General features: G+C 40.5%; 2 protein-coding genes across 2 annotated transcripts in view; both read right to left on the reverse strand.

Annotated features, from left to right (window-relative positions):
* tcf15 (transcription factor 15) overlaps positions 1 to 863 on the reverse strand; it is a 2152-nt gene extending 1289 nt beyond the window's left edge. Inside the window, exon 1 of the mRNA XM_037683914.1 lies at positions 381 to 863. Coding sequence (XP_037539842.1) covers positions 381 to 863 — 483 coding nt within the window. The remainder of the gene's footprint in view (positions 1 to 380) is intronic.
* Positions 864 to 19814: 18951 nt separating this feature from the next.
* Positions 19815 to 22888, reverse strand: srxn1 (sulfiredoxin 1 homolog (S. cerevisiae)). The gene is made up of 2 exons (XM_037683915.1): positions 22629 to 22888; positions 19815 to 20120 (listed from the first exon to the last, which is right to left on the reverse strand). Exons 1-2 carry the CDS (start codon positions 22857 to 22859, stop codon positions 19911 to 19913), a joined length of 441 nt encoding a protein of 146 aa, XP_037539843.1. The 5' UTR covers positions 22860 to 22888; the 3' UTR covers positions 19815 to 19910.
* Between the last annotated feature and the right edge of the window lie 128 nt (positions 22889 to 23016).

Here is a 23016-nt window from a genome sequence, read left to right on the forward strand (position 1 = left end):
TATGCATTTAACAGATACTCTGTTTATATTTATGCATTTAACAGATAATCTGTTTATATTTATGCATTTAACAGATAATCTGTTTATATGTATGCATGTTACAGATAATCTGTAACAGATAATCTGTAACAGATAATCTGTTTATATTTATGCAACAAATAATCTGTTTATATTTATGCAACAAATAATCTGTTTTTATTTATGCGTGTAACAGATCATTTATATTTATGCATGTAACAGATCATTTATATTTATGCATGTAACAGATCATTTATATTTATGCATGTAGCAGATGATAAGAGCTCCTTAATAAATGAACTCATGCAGCAGGAGCTGCAGTGTCGTGCAGGATGGAGGATGGAGGATGGAGCCATGTTTACCCCTCGTCTCTGGTTGCTCAGGCAGAAGGTGCAGATGCTCCGCGGCTGCTTCCCCGCGCTCTCCCCCTGCGCGTGTACCGAGCCCAGGCACGGCTGTGCGTCCGCGCCGCCGTCTCCAATGAGCAGCACGTTGGCCAGGTGTGAGATGTAGCTGGAGGCGAGCCGCAGGGTCTCGATCTTGGACAGCTTCCGGTCCACGGGTTCGGTGGGGATGAGGGTCCGGAGGGCCGTGAAGGCGGTGTTCACGCTCTGGGTCCGGCCTCTCTCCCTGGCGTTGGCCGCGCTCCTCTGCTTCATCACCACCGCGGAGTCCCCGGACTCCAGCGCGCGGGAAATCCGCGCGCGCTTCTCTGCGGATCCGCAGAAGCTGCGCTCGGAACCGCCGTCGCTCCCGCTGCGGTTCTCCTCCTCCTCCTCCTCCTCGGAGGTGAAGTCGGAGTAGATGAGGCGCGTGGCCACCGGCCGCAGCATGGCGAAAGTCATGACTAAAAAAAAAAAAAAAAAAAAAAAAACTTCTCCAAACAAACCCGGGAAGTGGCGCTACGTCTCCATGTGGCGCAAAGTGGACGAGCTGCGGTCCGAAGCTGCGTGAGATCTGAGAAGACTGAGCAGATGGACAGAAACAGACCTGAGGTCAGCTGGACTCATAACTGATGGGAGGAGCTGCTGCACGAGAGCCCAGGACTACAACCAAACCTTCTTTATCCCACAGCTGCTCAGAATTTACACTCAGATTATAAATCTATACATAAATTAGATTGACTCAAAGTGCTCAGACATAAGTCAAATAAAACCTCATGAAACAACTCATTAATCCACGTTAAACCAGACTGCTGTATTATTATTGATCATGTGCTTTATTCTTTATTGTGTTCATGTTTATGAAGTGTTCACTCTATTGTTTTCCTGTTTATTAGTTTGGGTTTCTTTAAACTATTCAGTAAGTGTTTCTGCATCTTTCTTGTTCCACAATTTTTGTGCTATTTCGACAAATCATAAATCAAAACCTTCAGGACAATCCTGCTGTGACTTTAGGTGTTAGTGCACCTTCAGCTTTTTCAAATATTTAGCCTTTTCTGCCATTTTTTTCTCATAGAAATGTCACGTTTTCTGCTCTGCCTGCCACAGTTCCTGTTCATGTTTGTTTCATCTCAGCTCCTGTCAACCTGCACCTCAGGAGAGTTCAAAAGTCCATGTGATGGTGAGACTCTATGCTGAGGGCTTTCCAGATGCAGCTGCTGGATGCTCTCAGAGGTTCCTCTGTAGAAGGTGGTGAGGACGAGAGGAGGCAGATGAGCGTTCTCCAGTCTCCTCAGAAAGTAGAGATGCTGCTGAGCGTTTTTTTGGCGACAGCGCTGGAGTTAAGGGTCCAGGTGAGTTCCTCCAGGTGCTCCTGATCTCTTTTTATCATCCCAATTCACCAAAATGTGCTCTCTGCACTGTAATTTAAGCTTGTTTCTGCTTTTTAGCTAATTTTCAGCTGGTTTTTGCTAATTTAATCTTTTTTCAGATAATTTCCACTTTTTCTGCTTCTGATTCAGTCAGTGTGTTGTTTCTGTTTTCTTCTGCTAATTTAGGCTTCTTCTACTTCAGCTAGATTATAGCATGTTTTAGCTCATTTCAGCTGCTTTTCAGCAAGTTCTTCTGCAATAAGCGTTCACACTGCATTTTTCCAGGAAATGCAATTTCTCTAGTTATGTTTGAGTTATTTTGGTACGAAAAGTGTACCTTTTTAATTTGCTCATCAAGTAAAATTTATAACTAAAGTATTTTTTCAAGAAAGAAAATGTAAACAACAATAATGCAAGTTTTATATTAATGTAGAGTAAATCTTAGATCTGAAGCTGCAGAAAACTCTGACACTTTTAGTGAGTTGAGACTTTTTAAATAATTTTCTAAATGTTTAAAAATTTAAATGCACACAAAAAAAACTTCAATATTATTGGAGGAGAACCAAAAAGAGAGAAATTATTAGAGCACAAAATCTTGCTGTTATGTCCACACTGTCCCCTGGTGAGGACAGCAGCTCGTCTGTCCCCAGTGAGGACGGATGCTGGGACAGCAGGAGAAAGTTAAGTGTGAGTAAATAAACAGTGAACAGATGATCGGAGGACGACAGCGATTTATTTGCCCACTGCCCCGAGTTCAGAAAAACAAAGTGGTGGCAAATGGATGATTTAGGGCCGTTTGTACGAAGAAGACACGTTAGTGGACAGAAAGTGTCTCAGCTGCATCAACAGTCGGAGATCAGAGCTGCAGGAGGTCTTTTAAAGGACCTCGGCAGGGTCTGCAGAAACAAACATCTGCTGGGCTTCATGGTTTATGTTTAAACTTCATGTGCTGTGATGTCTGATCAGTGACCAAAGATAAACAAATCTCTGATTCAGCAGCGAGTCGCAGCTAATTCCACACCGTGGAGTCTTGCTGAGACGTTAGTGGGTGTCTCGGTGGCTGCTGTGGACTGAACGGTGCTCCAAGCTTCCCACAAATGGAGCCATGAAAGAGAAGATCTGTTCATCCTGATGAGCTGAGAGCATGTTGGTCTTACCTCCTGCTGAGGTCCACAAGGATGGGCTTCAGAGGTCTGAGACAACACACACACACACACACACACACACACACACACACACACACACACACACACACACACACACACACACACACACTTGGGGCTGAGCTCTTCTTTACAGCTTTTACATTGAAAGTCATGATTTGATCAACTTAGTGTGGTCTGCGTAAACACATTAAACTTTACACATACTGAGATAAACCTTAGTCTTTCACAGCATACACGCTAAGATCATGCAACATCACGTGAAACTGCACACGTTCTTTTTAAGGTTTGACAAAAACTGATTTGAGTCTCAACATGAGATGATTTTAGTCTAAAACTCCAGTAAGAAAGGTGGCGGGCAACATGCATTCCTACAAGGAATGCTAGGCCTTTAAGTTTTTACTGTTATTTGATGACTCTGACCCTTTCACCTCCCCATCACCTCCGTCACCCCCATCACCCTCCCATCACCCCCACACTGACTCTGAACACTGCCTCTTTAAAAATGGACTTCAAAGAGTTTAATTTTTTATTTTTTTTACAATATTCAGCTCAGTGATGAAGCTTTTTATTTTTTGCAGTCCTATGTTTACTGGATAAATAAAAGATTCACAAACTCACCTGAAACTCTTTGTTTCTGTCTTTTTCTGTGTTGTTTTGTCTCGATGACACCAACAGAAACATTTGAACTGGAATTTAAAATACTTAAGTCAGATCCTCAGGAAGGATAAAAAATAACAGTGGTAAAAATAAAATAACTTGTTGAAACGTCTCGCCTTTAATACAAAAGACTTCATCTGAACTGGAACTTCATTGTTTTCATGAAAACTTTATGAAATAATAACGAGAACATTCTGCGACCAAACAAGACAAGCCCATAATGAGACGGCACCACGTCCTGACCGAGCTGAAGACTGAAGAAGGTTTGAACAGAGCAGACCTTCAATGATCTTTATGGTGTAAAAATCCAGAAGAACAAAATAAAGCTGAGCAGAAAGCTCAAAGTTTATTACGATTATGTCTCAGCTGAACCGTTTTTTGTTTTTTTTGTGAGTTTAAATAAAAGTGTGGATAGTGTGGAAAGGAGTGACATAGCTTTCAGAGGAGCAGATCCAAGTCTGACCCTTTAAATGAAGCTGTTGATAAAATGACATTTAAAATTTAAAATAAATTTTTTGTTAGTGTGGACTAATAAAAAAAGAGATGTTTCTGTAATCACAGTGGAAACGCACAACATTCAGTTTAAATTTTAATCATTTCTTTCTCAGATGATTATGTAAAGATGAATAACACTGCTGCTGTCTGGGTTAGTAAGAGAGTGAGCAGACCAGACAGTGAGTAGATTAGTGAATGAGCAGTCCAGAGAGTTACCAAACCAGTGTTAGCAAGAGAGAGAGAGTGAACACACCAGAGAGTGAGCAAACAAGAAAGTGAACAGGCCAGAGTGTGAGCAAACCAGAGAGTGGAAAGACCAGAGAGTGAACAGGCCAGAGTGTGAGCAGACCAAATTTGAGCAGGCCATAGAGTGAGCAAACCAGAGATTGAGCAGACTAGAGAGAGAGGAGGCCAAACAGTGAATATACTAGAGAGTGAGCAGTCCAGAAAGTGATCAAACTAGAGTGTGAGCAAGAGAGAGAGTGAACAGACCAGAGAGTGAGCAAACAAGAATGTAAGCAGGGCATAGAGTGAGCAAACCAGAGAGTGAGCAGGCCAGGGAGTGGAAAGACCAGAGAGTGAACAAACCAGAGTGAGGAGGCCAGAGAATGAACAAACCAGATTGAACAAGTCAGAGAGTGAGCAGACCAAAGTGAGAGCAGGCCAGAAAGTGAACAAACCCGAGAATGAGCAGGCCAGTGAGTGAGAATGCCAGAGAGTGAACAGACCAGAGATTGAACAAACCAGAGAGTGATCAGATCGGAGTGTGAGCAGTCCAGAGAGTGAGCAGACCATAGTTTGAGCAAGTGAGAGAGTGAACAGACAGCAAGTGAGCTAACCAGAGAGTGGTAGGCCAGAGAGTGAGCAAACCAGAAAGTGAACAGGTCAGAGAGTGCACAAACCAGTGAGTGATCAACCCAGAGAGTGAACAGGCCAGACAGTGAGTAGACCAGAGAGTGAGCAGTTCAGAGAGTGAGCAGTCCAGAGAGTGAGCAGACAAGAGAGTAGCAGTGGAGACCAAACAACTGGAAAAAAAAAAACGTGGCACATATCGTTCTGATCTCTGTCTTTTGGTGTTTTAAACATAAACCGTTTTAAATATTTTGCTGTTAGTTTCTACTCAGCCAACACTAACTGGACCATCTTTCTTTACTCATTATATTTTTGTTATAAAACTATATTGATCATGTAGTATTGTGAGTCTGGTGGTTAGTTCTGCAGGAGGAGATGTGAAATGAATATTGTGAGTCTGAGTCCCATTCAAGGGAATACTGGAAATCTGTTACCTTCTTCTTTCAGCCGCTCCCTTCTTCTCAGGTCTCCACAGTGAACTAACTCGCATGAAGACTTGGTACTTGTTTTTACAACGGATGTCCTTCCTGACCCAACCACAGACCACTGAGCTACCACAGCCCTCTGTGTGGAGCAGAGCGCTGCCACCTAGTGCACCCAGGGGAGCAGATGGTGGGGCTTAAGGTCCTTGCTCATGGACCCAGGGTGGAGCAAATGAGTGTGGAGGCAGGTGTGGGTGTTTCATCTTTCACACCCACATTTTGATCTTGTCGGTCTGAGGGATCAAACTGGCAACCCTCTGATCACAGGCTCACCTTCTCTAACCTCTGCACCACCACTCCCCCCTTTCTGATAATGTTAACATGGGACTTAAATGTAAAGGTTCATTCATGTTTCTATTTTACTATATACAGCACACACCCCCACACCACCTACACACACACACACACACACACACACACTACAGAAAGATGTCATTTCCGGGTCATTTTAATAATACTTAAATAAACTACCAGGGTCCAGATGACAATCAGTTTTTGTTGGTTTTATTAAAATGACAAAGGATTGTGGCGTTGCACAATGGTGGTCCATCATGGTGGTGGCTGGATCATGGTTTTATTTATTCTGCATCAGGTTTGGCACAGCGTCACATTTTAACATCAGGTCTTCTTGTGTCAAATCTGTTTCTGTAAAGACCTGTTGTCGCCAACACTTCCTCATAGCCTGAAGTGGCTCATCTGCCCTCACAGATGTGGAGTTGTAGCATTTTTCCTGCTTGAATAAAGAACTTTAGAGTTTTACCTAACGAGCTGCTACTGTTTCATGGAGAAAATCTCAAATGAACAGATCCGACTAACCAGCGCTGCGTGTGTACAACAAATATTGATTCCTGTGTGACACGGAGCTGCCATCCCTGCTGTTACACCAGGTGACACGTCCTCTGTTACAACACAAAGATCCTCACTGCTGCGTTAAAAACAACTCGTCTCTAAAATCTGTAGCCACATCTAAACAATACAGCACCTTCTTCTGTTTGCGTCAAGCTGTCAAAAACTACAACAAGCATTTTAGGAAATTATTGACGTGTTTAAACTGAGAAAAGACAAATAAGAGCTATAAAGAAACATTGTTGCCAGGTGGTAAAATCTACACTGAACAATAAAAATAAAGCTAAAAAAGACTCATAATGATGATAATAATAATAACAAATTATCATTTTAAAGGCTTAGGCTTTTATTTAGACCAAAAATAGCTGTTTTAAAAAAGACAGCTGAACACTATTATTAATATAAAGTAACTTTCTGAATGTGAAACAAAGAAAACATTTTATTTTCATATAATAATACAATTGAACAATAAATTACAACCTGCCTGAGTTTGGCCATGATGTGCTACTCCCAGTTTACGTTAACAAAAAACTTTAGATGTATATGGATATGTATTTGTGACGCATGGTTATGTACCACAGCGCTTTAAGGTTGATGTAATTAAACCTTTACTTAAGAAGTCTGATCTTTATTCAGAAATTCTGGTCAACTATAGACCTATATCTAATCTAACTTTCATCTCAAAAATTCTAGAGAAAATAGTTGCAGGTCAGTTGCGTGAACATCTGCAAATAAATAAGCTGTTTGAAGAGTTTCAGTCAGGGTTTAGAGCTCACCATAGCACAGAAACAGCACTAGTAAAAGTCACTAATGATATTCTCATGGCCTCAGACAATGGACTTGTGTCATACTGGTCCTGTTAGACCTCAGTGCTGCATTTGATACAGTTGATCACAATATTTTACTACAGAGGCTTGAATATGATGTTGGGATTACAGGAACGGCTCTAAAATGGTTTAAATCATATCTATCTGATAGATTCCAGTTTGTAAATGTAAATAATAAATCTTCTTACACCAAAGTTAGCCATGGTGTACCTCAGGGTTCAGTGCTTGGGCCAGTAATCTTTACCTTATATGCTTCCATTAGGTAAAATTATTAAACAGCATGGAATAAACTTTCATTGTTATGCTGATGGCACACAATTACTTTGTATATTTGTCCATTGAACCCAATGAATCCAATCAGTTACTTAAGTTACGATCATGTCTTAAAGACATAAAAACCTGGATGACCCTAAATTTTCTCCTGTTGAACACAGACAAGACTGAGGTTTTGGTTTTTGGACCTGAGCACCTTAGGAATGAATTTTTCAGTCCTTCTCCCTCCTTGGATCACATTAATCTGTCCTCCAGCTCTAATGTTAAAAATATTAGTGTTATTTTTGATCAGGACATGTCTTTTATCCCCCACATTAAAACGTTACTAGAACTACCTTCCTCCACCTGCGTAATATCACTAAAATTAGAAACATCTAAAAATGATGCAGAAAAACTGGTTCATGCTCTTATCACATCTAGGTTGTACTACAGCAGTTGTTTATTATCTGGGTGTCCAAATACTTCTTTAAAAAGTCTTCAGTTGATCCAAAATGCTGCTGCCAGATTTTTAATGAATGTTGATAAGAGAGATGGTAAATGGTCTGTACTTATATAGCACCTTTCTATCTTATTTCAAGATACTCAAAGTGCTTTACAACACAATCTGTGCCTCATTTACCCATTCATACAGCACTCTACTAGATCTTTACAAAGCTAATTGAACAAATCATTCTAATGAGACTAATCAGAGCTTTATCACATTCATACACTGATAGGACACACGTCAGAGGCTGTGAGGGGTTCAGTGTCTTGCCCAGGGACACTTCGACATGTGACTCCTGGTGGATTCGAACCCCCAACTCTCTCATTGGAGGACGACTGCTCTAACCACTCAACCACAGCCGCCCCTCATCAGATCATATCTCTCCAGTTTTAGTTTCTCTCCATTGGCTCCCTGTCAAATTCAGAATAGAATTTTAAATCTTACTTCTAACTTACAAAGCTCTCAACAACCTAGCTCCATCTTATATTACAGATTATAGTTCCATATTTTCCGAACAGATCACTTCACTCTCACACTGCAAGTTTACTCGTGGTTCCTAGAGTTTCCAAAAGCAGAATGGGAGGCAGATCTTTCAGTTATCAGGCTCCTCTCTTGTGGAACCAACTTCCAGTTTCTGTCTGTGAGGCTGACACATTGTTTGTTTTTAAGTCTGGGATTAAGATTTCCTTTTTGATAAATCCTATAGTTAGGGTTGGATTGGGTTTCCTGAGCTATCCCTTAGTTATACTGCTATTTGTTTAGACAGCTGGAGGACAAACTGACCACATTTCTTCTCTCTTCTACTGTCTTTACTTACTCTACCTGTTTGTATTTCTAATTATTTCTCTCTTGGCGTGTTTTTTTGTATTTCTTCCTATAGAAAGTACATCTGGACCTCTCGTTCTGTGTTTGGCTGTTTCTACTTCCTGTCCTCTCAAACCCAACCTGTTGAAGCAGATGGCCGCTCGTCCTGAGCCTGATTCTGCTGGAGGTTGTTTCCTGTTAAAAGGGAGGTTTTCCTTTCCACTGTCTCCTTTGTGCTTGCTCAGGATGGGAGACGGCGAAGACGTGAAGATTCAACATAACGTGCTGCTTCGTCAGATAGAGAACCTTTACGTACTTTAAAACAGGCATCGAAAGCTGAAAAGAAAATGGTGCTCCACTAACGTTGAAGAATTTTACTTATCTTAGAGAGAGCGCCTGCTAACATGTTAAAAAGTGCTCAAAGCTGAGACTTTTTCTTCTTCTTCTTTAATTGATGAGAATAAAAATAACCCCAGGTTTCTTTTCAGTTCCATAATCTAATGAAAAATCCTTTCTCAAAGGATAAGAAGGATAATTTTATCTTTTTAAATACGATTGCAATGGATGAGTTGAAATGCCATCCAAGAGAAGATGGACTTGTTTTGTTTATTGGCAGCCACCTACTATCATCCACCTGAAAAGGGTCTTCTTAGTCTTCCTTCAACTTTAATGTGCCCTAAACTGCAATGTGTACCTCCACGTCTTATATCAAAACGACCAGCTCAGCACCATGATTTGTGCTGCTACTTTTATTGACATTTCAAGTTACCATGGCAACGTAATATGCAAACAAAGATGCCATTTTTATCACTGAAAAACACTGACCGAACTCTGAGCGGCCTCTAACTGCCACAGTGAGGTCACATGACTTACAGCGAGGGCTCTGATTAACTTTTGGAGCCATTTTGGTTCAAGATGGCTGCCACAGCTACCTCAGAAATCTCAAAATTGACTATAACTCAGTCATTCTTTGAGATATTTAGCTGAAATTTGGTTTAGTCATAGCTGAGAGAGTTGTTATACGTTCCTGATAAAAATTAAAAATGCAAAATGGCCGCTTAGCTAAAAGAGGATAAATAAGATTATTCAGGTATTTCAAAAGATACTGAGCTGAAATTGGGTCTGGTGGTACATGACAGGAATGCACAACACTTTCTGAATTCAAATATAAAAATTCAAGATGGCTGTCAAATCCAATTTTAAATGGACATAACTCTTTTTTGGAGCTATTTAGCTGAAATATGGTATTTTGGTAGCTGAGAACAATCCAGGACTCTGGTTTCAAATAAAAAATCCAAGATGGTCACATGCTACAAAGGAAAAGTACTACAAATCAGCCATTTTTAGAGATCTTAAGCTGAAATTCGGTGTGGCAGTAGATGAGAGCAATGCTCAATAAATACTGAATCCAAATCAAAAACCCAAGATTGTGGCCATAGCTTAAAAAAATTAGTATAAGACTCATTTTTAGCCATATTGAGCTGAAATTTGGTATAGTGGTTGCTGAGAGTGAACTCCAAAGTACTGTCAAATCAAAATTATAAAATGGCCACAACATGGCAGCCCCTTATTTTACTTTAGACTGACAGTTAGTGGCTGTGATTCTTTTCTGAATCTGTCTGAATGAACGCTTGTTGGGACAGATCAGAAGTCAGCAGAGCTGCAATAGATGTTTGAAGACTGTGTGGTAAATACAACCTACTGCTATTACACCCCAAGTATTGTTTTACGGAGCTATGCTGCTTTATGTCTCTCTGAAACGAGGTCAGAGGATCAGGGGACAATCTGGCCCACATTACACGCCTGCTGCCACCACAAGTCTGAGGGAATTCCGGATAGGAAGCTGTGAGAAATCCTCGTCGAGCCTTAAACATAACTCTCTCAGGAGGATTTCTGAGGAACGCCTCCCTGAGTGGAACAAATGGCTGAGCTGGATAACCACACAGCGCAGCTCAGTTTGCATTCTGACTGTTGGAAAGCTGCAGGAACTATCCAAGATCACTGTCTGGATCCTTCAACAGCTGTCTGAACTATGGACACTATGTTAGTCAGACTGTATGACTCTTTTTAATGTTAAAAATGTATACTTATGAAGGAGTAAAACCAGAATATGTTCTAGTGGATGTAAATTCAGTTTATTTCTGTAGTGCCAAATTCCAACCGAAGTCATCTCAGGCCACTGAACAAAAACATTCACACACATTATAAAAGTAAAATGAGTTCAAGTTCTCTATCTAAGGAAGCAGCAGACTCGTTGCATCTTCATTTCATCACAGTCTCCTATTCTGAGCACGAACAAAGGAGACAGGGGAAAGGAAAAACTCCCTTTACACAGGAACAAACCTCCATCAGGACAAGCAGCCATCTGCTTCGACTGACTGGGTTTGAGAGGACAGGAAGTAGAGACAAACAAACAGAATGACAGGTCCAGGTGAGCGTTCTATAGGAGGAAAGACAAAGATAAACAGATGTAAAATATATAAATAATTAGAAATACAAACAGGTAGAGTAGAGCGAGTAAAGACAGCAACAGAGCGAGGGAATGTGGTCAACATGTCCTCCAGCAGTTTAAGCCTATATTCCTCCCATTCTGCTTTTGGAAACTCTAGGAACCACAAGTAAACCTGTAGTCTGAGTGAAGAGTTTTGCTAGTAAAATATCAAGTCAAGTCATATTTATTTATAGAGCACATTTAAAACAGAAACTGTTACCAAAGTGCTTAACAAAAATATCACATCATCAAATAAAAAGTAGCTAGATATATTTACAGCACATGGAATAAAAATATAAAACCGAAAATAATTAGAAACAATGAAATACTAAATCAGATCTGATGACCTTGTGTTAAATAGGAATAATAACAACAGCATAAACAGAATCAGCATAAATGAAAAACTAAATATAAATCCAATCACCCTGTGTTAAATGTCAATGAGTATAGATGTGTTTTTAGGAGAGATTTAAAAGTAGAGACTGAGGTGGCCTGTCCAATGTTGATGGGCAGATTGTTCCAAAGTTTAGGGCCCACGACTGAGAACGCTCGATCTCCTCTGAGCTTCAGCTGGTTTTTGGTACGGCCAAAATCAGCTGGTCTGATGATCTCAAAGCCCGAGGAGCATAAGGATGAAGAAGGTCAGAGAGGTATGATGGTGCGAGGCCGTTAATGCACTTGAATGTCAGCAGGAGAATTTTAAAATCAACTCTGACACGTACAGGAAGCCAGTGAAGGGAGGACAGAACCGGAGTAATGTGCTCAAACCTGCGAGTTCCTGTTAAAAGCCGAGCTGCAGCATTTTGTACGAGCTGGAGACGTGAGAGTGAAGCCTGACTAACCCCAACATAAAGTGAGTTACAGTAGTCCAGCCGGGTTGTAATAAATGCATGGACTAGTTTTTCAAGGTCGGATCTGGACAGAACCGACTTAAGCTTTGCTATCTGCCTTAGACGAAAGCAGCTTTTTAGTACAACAGAGTTGATCTGTTTATTAAACTTAAAGTCTGAGTCTAACACTACCCCAAGATTGGTAACCGACTGCTTTAGATGAGGCTGAAGGGAGTGCAGGTTTACAGGATCAGTGACAGTGGTAGAGCTTGGATCAAACACAATGACCTCAGTCTTCTGATCATTAAAACTCAAGAAGTTTGCAGCCATCCAAGTTTATGAAACAATAAGATCTGTAATATAAGATGGCGCTAGGTTGTTGAGAACTTTGCAGGTTAGAAGTAAGATTTTGAATTATATTCTGGATTTGACTGGGAGCCAATGGAGAGAAGCTAAAACTGGAGAAATATGATCTCTCCCACTAACTCCAGTTAAGACTCTGGCAGCAGCATTTTGGATCAACTGAAGGCGTTTTAAAGACGTATTTGGACACCCAGATAATAAACCATTGCAATAGTCCAGTCTAGACGTGACAAATGCATGGACAAGTTTTTCTACAGCATTTTTGGACAAGACGTTTCTAATTTTAGTGAAATGACGCAGGTGGAGGTATATCAGACCTGTCAGCTGATATTTATTCAATCTGAGCTGTTCTGCTGTTTGCACAGCTTGTCTGCACAAAAACTGAACTTTAACTTTTTTATTGGTGTCCTGTAAACTGAAGATCATGAATATATTGAGTCAGACACAAAGATTTTCAGGAACGTTTGACAAAGCATCACCCACCACACCCACTGTGCGCACGTGAAACTACAACAACAGTGAAGCCATTTTTACATTTCAATTTGAATTTTTTAACACTTATCTCACTTTCTCTTAATCCCTGTCGTCATCACATTTTGCAGCATGGTGGATTAGTGGTTAGCACTATTGTCTCACAACAAGAAGGTCCTGGGTTCAATCCCCATGTTGGGCCTGGGGTCTTTCTGAATGCAGTTTTCATGTCCTTCTCAAGTTTCCATAGATTTTCTCCAGGTGCTTCGTTTCCTCCCATAAAATGTTGTGTGTGCCTGCTGAATTAAAGCTTAATAAACTAATAATAATTGTTGAAACTGTGAAAACCTGAGAGGAAACTGTAGACAGTACCACAGAAAAACTATTTTAGAAGAATCTTTGGTAAAGAATGTACTGTCAGCATGAGGTACTGTGGCCATCTCGTGATGTCTGACGGATATTTCAATTAATTTGTTACAATTTCTACTACTTGAGCTTTTTGCAGAATAACACCGTTTTCAGTTTTAACCACGATCATTTTTATTATGTACTCATATGGCACTTTGTCTCTGCAACGATGCTTTTCTTTGACAGATCAAAACAATTTGGTCTTAATTTATATTTTGAACTTGTTGCTATGAAAAGTTAAAAAGAGGACATTAATCCTTCATTTATTCTGTGTTTAATCTGATGCAGCGTTTCCTTCCTCAGCCTGGAGCAACACACTGGCTTTTCAACGACACACGCCAACAATTGTTTAGTTGTTTTCTTTTATCTAAAAAAAATATATAGAAAAAAGACAACCGTTCAAAAAAAATGTTGACAAATATTTGATCTACTGGCCTAAAGATTTTCTGACAAGTCTTCACGCATTAATATCCTTTAAAAAATGAGGACATGCATCAGATTGGATCAAAATATCACAGAATCCAGGAGTAAAAGAACAAAATGTTGAACATGAAAAAAGATCTTTTCACAGTCTGGAAATATTTTAATCAACAAAAACTTCATTTTTGTTCAACCTTTATTTGTACAGGTTAGTCTCATAGAATTGCAAGGACTCATTTTCAAGAGAGACCTGTTTTAGACAGACAACATAACATACACTGCCTGGCCAAAAAAATAGTTGCCACCAAAAAAAAGGTCACACACTAATATTTTGTTGGACCTCCTTTATCTTTGATTACATCATGCATTCTCTGTGGCATTGTTTCAATAAGCTTCTGTAATGTCACAAGATCTATTTCCATCTATTACTGCATTAATGTTTCACCATGATCTTGCACTGATGACTAGACACTAGTCATGATGGGTGCATCACTTCACCTGCCTCTCTTCTTACCCTCATGCACCCGTCACTCTGGAACAGGGTCATTCTGGACTCATCACATCACATGACCTTCTTCCATTGCTCCAGAGTCCAATCTTTATGCTCCCTAGCAAATTAAGCCTTTTTTCCAGTTAGCCTCACTGATTACTGGTTTTCTTAAGGCTACACAGCTGTTCAGTCCCAATCCCTTGAGTTCCTTCACATTGTGCATGTGGAAATGCTCTTACTGTCACTATTAACCACAGCCCTGAGTGCTACTGTTGTTTTTCTTCTATTTGATTTCACCAAACATGTAAGTGATCGCTGATCACGATCATTCAGGGTTTTTTTCTGGCCACATTTCTTCCTGGAAGACAATGGGTCCCCACTATCCTTCCAGTTTTTAATAATGCATTGGACAGTTCTTAACCCAAGGTTAGTAGTTTCTACAATCTCCTTAGATGTTTTTTCTGCTTGATGCCAATGATTTGACTCTTCTCAAACAGACGGACATCTTTTCCACGACCACATGATGTGTCTTTCAACATGGTTGTTTAAGAAATGAGAAGCAGCTCATTGCACCAGTTGGGGTTTTATAACTTGTTGCAGCTGAAAGATAATCACCCAGACAGGAATTATCCAATAGGAGGCTCGTACATATTTGCTTAGTTAAATACAGGTGGCAACTTTTTTTTTTTTTTGGCCAGGCAGTGTATAAAGTACAGACAACAATAAAATGCAATTAAAAATAGTGTTATAAAACATAAAATCTAGGTGTCTTAAAGAACAAGGTAAAATATTAAAAACAAAAACATTTGCTAATGAACTTATCAAATGTTATTAATCCCTTAAAGAAATAAAATCAGCTTCAGACGTTCTTGCAAGGTCTTCCAGGTTACAGGAGCAGAGTAAGAAAAAGCCTTTTTGCTGAATTCAGTCGACACTGCGGGGACGCTGCAGGTAATGATGTCTCGAGAGCGCACGCTGTAACTGCACTGATGACGTGACATGTAGGAGGAGATATATGAAAGCAACAGAGCAAGGAGTGATTTAAAGATGAAAATGAACCAGTGTGAGAGCCTAGTTTAAAAGAGAGATGTGATCAATTAAAATTCTCAAGTATTTGAAAGAATCCACAAACTCATTAAGAACATCATACATGGATGAGATAGGAGGAAGATTTGCTAGCACCAACTTTCTATTTGAAAACAACATCTCTTTGCTTTTATCAGTATTTAGCACCAGTTTGAAATGGAATAAGTCTGACTAAGGATGTCAAATGCCATATAAGCTGGAAAATCTTGGCCATGTGAGCTCAACAATAAACAACTGTATCATCAGCATAGAAATGTAAGGAGGCGTCAGGAATATTTTGACCTACATTACTTATATGGATTGTAAATTTAAAATTAGTCACTTCCTTTTTACAAATGTTACCTTTTAATCTGGGGGGGATGAAAAACTAAGGTCACACTAATTGAAATTTTTAGGTGAACAGAGTCTGATTAAAGACAAAGTGAGGAACAGGCTCCTTCAGTAAAACAACTGTTAAATCTAAAAGAAACGTTCCTCCTCCTGACTCCTGATTGGTTCAAACCTTCACAGATAAAATGTTGTTGCTCTAGAAGCAACAGGTGCTTGGTGTTTTTTCACGCCGGTGTTGCGTGTCAGGACCTCTTTGAGGATACGGTTACTTCCAGACAGTCAGAGAGCCACAGGAAGTCTTCTCACACGCCACGATTCAGAGCAGAACTTTAGAGTTCTGCAGGGGCCGGGCGGTAAACGCTGCCCCGGGTCGCCCTTCATTTCCTCGATGGCCACAATGGGAGATTGTCGAGCTCGCATTGTGAAAGGCCTCGTCTATATTCGACCTAAAATATTCTGTAAAACTGCAGTTCCTTCCTCCACGGCAGAGACAAGGAACTGCTGCCTGACCTCATTTAATGCGTGGAGCCAAAGTCAAGGTCAGAAACAACAAGAAACAAGATATAAGAGCGGTTCTTCTGCTGAAAACGCCACATTCTGCTCAGAAACAACAATTCACTCTTTAAAACAAGATATAAGAGCCTACCAGAGTAAAGTCAGATCCTCTGGATGGATTCTTCTTGTTGAAACGTTTCGTCTTTTATCCAAAAGACTTTTTCAGTCTGAGGAGCTGCAACAAACTCAGTCCTATAAATAGAAATTCTCATAGTGGATCAACCAGTTTGTTATTGACAGGCAGAACTGTCTGTTCACGTGATCAAGGAGGAGCATCAGCCTAACAATTGATCGTTAGCAGGGCTTAATTTGTAAACTGATTGATGCCAGAACGCACATAGCAGGAAAAGTTCAAATTGGGCTTTGACAAACAATAAAACTAAAACATTTTGCCAATGCGAAAGAGAGAGGGGGCAGGTATCACTCTCGCTTTGAGTTTATACACTTTGTCTCATGCGTGCTGTGGTGACGAGCATCCAGAGCATCATAAAACAGCAGCAAAGGTTTTGGAGTTATTATTTATCATCTCAGCAGTAGAAGGGAGCAACACGGTTCAAGCATGGTTCCCCAAACAACAAGGCAGCCATATTGTTTATAACTTTATTATTAGTAAGTTTGAGAGTTGCCGGACCCAAGCAAACAGTTACCAGAACACATCCTGTCAAAATAAGAGTTCCCAGATCTTGTTCCTGCAGGATCCGGCACAAATTCTCCGGCACCTACCCATCCAGGCTGTCACATTGTAAAGTTTGCAGATGATACAGCGGTGGTGGGATGCATCACAAACAATGATGAATCCAGCTACAGGCAGGAGGTGGAACATCTGGAGAGCTTGTGCAAAGAAAATCACCTTCACATCGCTGTGAAGAAGACAAAGGAGATGGTCGTGGACTTCAGACGAAACAAACACACCTACACTCCACCCCCCTGAACATAAGAGGATCTGTGGTGGAAGTGGTCTCCAGCTACAAGTACTTGGGTGTACACCTGATTGACAACCTCATCTGGAGCAACAACACCACCAGCCTGATCAAGAAAGCTCATCAGAGACTCTACTTCCTCAGACGGCTGAGACGAGCTGGTCTGGGAAGCTCAGTCCTCACCTCCTTCTACAGGTGTGCAGTGGAGAGCATCCTGTGCTCCAGCATCAACATGTGGCATGGAGGCTGCACAGCTGCAGAAAGAAAAGCTTTGCAGAGAGTGGTGAAGGCTGCACAGAAGATGTCGGAGTCAGTCTCCCCACCATCACAGACATCTACACCTCTAGATACAGGAAGAGGGCCACCTGCATCATGAAGGACCCCACTCATCCAGCACACACACTTTTCCCCCCGCTCCCCTCAGGAAGGAGGTTGAGGAGCATTAAGTGAAGAACCACTAGACTGAGGAACAGCTTCTACCCTGCGGCTGTTAGACTCATGAATCTCTAACCAGAATAATCACTGTGAAAAAAATCACTGTAATGCCATTTGATTGTTGATATGTGCTGCTGATTATCCATGTTTCTGATCTTATGCTGCTGATCTATTTCATGCTGCTGCATTCATTCGTCCTCATCTGCTCGCACAGACTCATGTTCGTGTTGCTGTTGCTCGATGTATTGTTTTGCACTATTAATGTTTAGCGTATTTCTTAGTTTATATCTTAGATCCTTATCACCGTTTCTTTTACAATTTATATTTTTGCTATTGTTGAAAGTAACTGGGACCCTGTGTACACAATTTTGTTCGATCTCATGTACCACATGTGATGTGAATGACAATAAAGAACCTTGAAATTAAGCATTGATCATTAGCACACTGATGGCTGTTTACTATTCACAGGGGGCTGAGTGATACTAGCAATCACAGCATTGTAAGAGGGGGACAGTTGAACCCGGAGGCCTCCACCCCTGTTTAATTATGGACGATTTCTTTTCACAAAGATGGCCTCCTTTACTCCTTTCTCAAACCATCGTTCCTCTCTGTCCAGGATGTGAACATCTTCATCCCTGAAAGAGTGACCGCTGGCCTGGAGATGAGTGTAGACCGCAGAATTCTGGCCTGATGATGTTGATCTTCTGTGCTGGGCCATCCTTTTGGCCAGTGGCTATTTAGTTTCCCCGATGTAAGACTGATCACCCTCCTGACACTGAACAACATACACAACATTGCTCTGTTTGTGCCGGGGGACTGGATCTTTGGGATGAACCAGTCTTTGCCGTAATGTATTTTGGGGTTTAAAAGCCACTGGGACGTTATGTTTAGAAAATAAACGTCTCAGTTTCTCTGATACTCCCTCAACATATGGAATGACCACTGGTCTGGGTCTGGGTTCCTCCTTTTCCCCTGTTGGCTGACTGGAGTCCTGTTTGGGTTTCTTCTCTGCTTTCAGGAAGGCCCAGTTAGGATATCCACATTGCTCTAGAGCCTGTCTTGTGTGGGATTTCTCCTTCTGCCTGGCTCCTGAGTTAGTGGGGACGCTGTCTGCTCTGTGGTACAGAGTCCTGATGACTCCTAACTTGTGCTCCAAAGGGTGATGGGAGTCAAACTGCAAATACTGGTCTGTGTGTGTGGGTTTGTGGTACACCTCAGTTTGCAAATGTCCTCTATCAGAGACTGAGACCTCACAGTCCAAGAAAGCCAACCTGCCATTTTTTACATCTTCTCGTGTGAACTTGATGTATTTATCCACAGAGTTGATGTGGTCAGTAAAATGTTGGACTTCCTGAGATTTGATTTTAACCCAGGTGTCGTCAACATACCTGAACCAATGACTTGGTGGTGTCCCTGAAAAGGACGTCAAGGCAAGAGAGAATGTTTTTCTAAACTAACGATTCATTCTTCAGGTGAAATACATTAATTCCACTTTATATGGGAAAATTTGTTTTTTTTGTCTGTTTTGTTGAGTTTTTGTATAAAATGAACAGAATTTGATAAAAATTGCTTCTTTTTTTTCTCATAGATTAAAAACTGTAGATTGATCATTCTGAACAACTCAACATTTTCTTGGACCATCTGAGTTCTTTAAGAGAATCACAAAAATGGTTAAATCATGTCATCTGGACAGTTTCTTTTTGGGAGAAACATTTTGTCTTTCATTCCGAAGACGTCATCAGTCTGAGGCCTGCCACCAAGAACTGTCTTATAAATAGTGTCCTTCAAGTTTCAGATGTGTGGAACATCCCATCAAATTGGACTGAACACCTAAAAACAGAGCATTATTTACCTCAAACAAAAAATGACTTCAGTGCTTTTTGGCAGAAATACTTTTATTCCAGATTAGGTGCTTTTTAGACTTCCTCATCTTCTTTTCAAACTTTGCTGTTGTAACCAAAAGAATAAAATATTTAAGCACAAAAACAGAAAAAGATACAGGATTAATAGTTTAGACAAAAATAGCTTCTGTTTAAGAAATATACGGACATTTTCATACAGCTAATAAACAGTGTGGTCATCTTACAGTAAATATGTGATTCTGTTTACTGCAAGAGGTTTTTTTTGTACATTTTAACCACCATAGTGTCACATCCAAATGTAAACATATAATTACACCTTCATTGTTTAACAGAAAATAACTGGAATATCATTTAATTGTCTCTATATTCTATTTCATACTCCTACATGTGGAGATTCAAACTAATGACCTATCTTTGATCGATAGCATTAAATAAGTATAAACATATTTAAAGCCCTTTCACATGTGAGTTGTGTTTGTTTAGATTGCATCGCCCCCTGCTGGTTGATCCCGTGTACTGCAGCCACCAGAACCATCATTTTCTGTCTGCATCCTGAACCAAACAATAAATGTATAAAAAAATAAAGTGTACATCAGAGCAGATCAGGTGTTGAAGCTCCCAGGTAGGTTCTGAGGTCTGCCATGTTTGACCTGATGATTTTAGCCGGGACTGTCGGCATGCTGAGCCTCTGGAACGCTGCAAACCTGTGGCAGCCTCCGAACGAGTAGAAATAATTTCCTCCTTCTCTGCCTTTGATCCAGAGCACGTCAATGGGAGGAACGACGTTGATGTCTGCCGTCTCCTGGAAGGAAACACAAAACGCCAATTAGAGCACACAATAGCTTTGAAGCCAAGTATGCACGTCAACGAACAAAAACATGTTTTAAAGTGGAAATAACAGTAAAGTCGTTGTTATATTATTGAGACTAAATGACGTCCTGAAGTTATAACTAATGGGAATGACTCATTATCATAATTCATGTAGGAAAACTATAAAAACATGATCATTCTTCCAAGGAATGCACGTCACCCGCAAAAAAGATTTCAGCGTGCACGTTGGGGATGACTCTCAGCTACTGCTAGAATAAATATGAGTTCTGTAAAAATAATTCGAATTAAAGCGTTTTGTTTTTGCTACGATCAGTTTAATATGAATATCCTGAATCAATATGAATTTTATCCTGAATTTAATATGAATATCCTGAATATCCTCATATCATCACAGTCCCTGTGACCCACATCTTCAATCTCTCCATAAGACAAAACTCCATCCCAGACGCTTGGAAAACAGCCTTTGTTCTTCCTTTGCTGAAGGGAGGTGATCCCACCTCACTGAACAACTATGGACCAATCTCTAAACTCTGCATTTTAGCCAAGGTTCTAGAAAAACTGATAAACTCTCAAATCAAAAATTACCTGGACTCATTTAACATCTTACCTCCACATCAATCTGGTTTCAGGAAACAACACAGCACAACCACTGCTTCACTGAAGGTTCTTAATGATGTTGTTGAAGCACTGGATGTTAAGGATTATTGTGCTGCACTTTTCTTAGACCTGTCTAAAGCTTTTGACACTGTGGATCATAACATCTTGTGTCATAAACTCTCAGAAATCAGTTTCTCAGATCACACTATTGGTTGGTTCTCTAACTATCTTTCAGACCGGAGGCAATGTGTTCAACATAATGGTACTTCCTCCAGTTATTTAACAGTCAATAATGGTGTACCACAAGGCTCAGTCTTAGGACCCACCCTCTTTACAATCTACATACATAATGTAGGTAAAAACATCCCTAATGCATCCTTACATTTCTATGCTGATGACACAGTTGTTTACTGTCGAGCTAAAACAGTTACTAAAGCTTTCCAGCTTTTGAAATCTGCATTCAACAACATCCAGACAGATTTATTCCGCCTCAAACTTGTCCTAAATGCCGACAAAACCAAAGGGATGCTTTTTTCAAACAGGAAGTTGGTCCCAGCAGTTCTTCCTCCGATTTTATCCTCAAATGGTGTCCCCATTGAGTTTGTTGATTCCTATAAATATTTGGGTATCTTGGTCGACTCACATCTCTCTTTTAAGCTCCATGTGGAAAACTTGGTAAAGAAACTGAAAGTTAAACTGGGTTTCTTTTTCAGAAACAGATCCTGTCTAACTCTGAATGCTAGAAAACGCATTGTATCTGTGACTTTCCTTCCCTCCATTGATTACGGTGACATTATTAACATGAACGCTCCTACAAGAACCCTGCAGATGTTGGATGCTGCAGATGTTGGATGCTGTCTATCATGGTGCACTAAGATTCATAACTGGCTGTGATTATCGTACCCACCACTGCACCCTGTATTCACTGGTTAACTGGACATCATTAACTTCACGCAGACTCTCCCACTGGTACATTTTCATCTTTAAATCACTTCTTGGTCTGCTGCCTTCATACATCTCCTCCTACATGTCTCTGCGTGAGTGCAGCTACAGCGTGCGCTCTCAGGACATTATTACCTGCAGTGTTCCCTCAATGAGGACTGAACTAGACAAAAGGGTCTTCTCCTACTCCGCTCCTGTTTCCTGGAATATCTTACAAAAAGATTTGAAGCTCTCGACCTTGACCTCTCTAAGTGTCTTTAAGAATCTGTTGGACTCCTGGCAGGGTCCAACGCAGACATGTTCCTGTTTTTAGTTTTCTACATTTGTCTTGGAATCTAGCTGTTTTTAGTTTGTTTTTTTTGTTACCTTTTCCTTTTTCCTTTTTTCCTTTTAGCCATCCTATTTGTAAAAAAAAAACCTGCAGTATGACTTTTTATAATTGTTTATTGCTGTTGCTGTTGTCCACTGTTGTCATCTTTCTTTGTTGAAATCAGGTCTCTCTTGTAAATGAGTCCTCGAGGCTCAATGGAATTTACCTGTCTAAATAAAGGTTGAATGATTGATTGAATCTGACAAATGGTAATTGATCCTGCAGCTCACAAGATATTTTGCTAACAGACAAGCAAACATGCAAACACAAACACCTGCAGCCACAAAGAGTGGGCGAAGTTTCCAGGCAGTGGAACAGAAACTATGAAGTCATTCTGCAAACATCAAGTGTTTCTGACAGTTGTAGTAAAGACGTTTACAGCTCTTCCAAGTTGTTCTTTTCATTATTTGGGACTTCTGAGTCTTTTCAAAGTTTTTCTTAACATTTTAAACGCTTTTTCTACACTAACAGTAATTGATTATTATAAATCTGTTGTAAATTATGTATGTTTAAATGATGTCCTTGTTCAATTTAAAAGGATTCAATATTATTAAATACCTGTGACTTTACCTTGATGGTGTCCATGAGACTCTGGACCTTCAGCTCGTCCAGGACCGGAGGAAACGGTCTGATCAGGACCTGAACCGGGACGTTATGGACCTCCTCGATGGAGTCTGAATGAATCGACGTGCTCTCCTTACCGTCGGTCACGTCGCGCTCACTGCTCGTTTTCGACATGTTTCTGCTTGTTCGAAACACCTGATTTAACTGTGTTTTATTCCGCTGCCACAACCGAAACATTTACCTGCCGACTATAGACTGCTTTGACTAGGTTTCTTTATGAACTTCCTGGTCATACTGCCTGTATTTACAGACAGAGAGATTTGATTGGTCAAAGTTGCTGTCAATCACCAAAGTGCCATGATCTCATTGGTCAAACAGCCAGTGTTTACAGACA

This window comes from Nematolebias whitei, chromosome 11 (assembly GCF_014905685.2).
Source record: "Nematolebias whitei isolate Nwh7 chromosome 11, NemWhi1, whole genome shotgun sequence".
Taxonomy (NCBI): Eukaryota; Metazoa; Chordata; class Actinopteri; order Cyprinodontiformes; family Rivulidae; genus Nematolebias; species Nematolebias whitei.

Coding starts and splice junctions, on each gene's coding strand:
- srxn1 (XM_037683915.1), bottom strand. CDS start 22,859: ATGTTTCGGTTGTGGCAGCGGAATAAAACACAGTTAAATCAGGTGTTT. Junction 20,121..22,628: donor GTCTCATGGACACCATCAAG/GTAAAGTCACAG, acceptor GTTTCCTTCCAG/GAGACGGCAGACATCAACGT.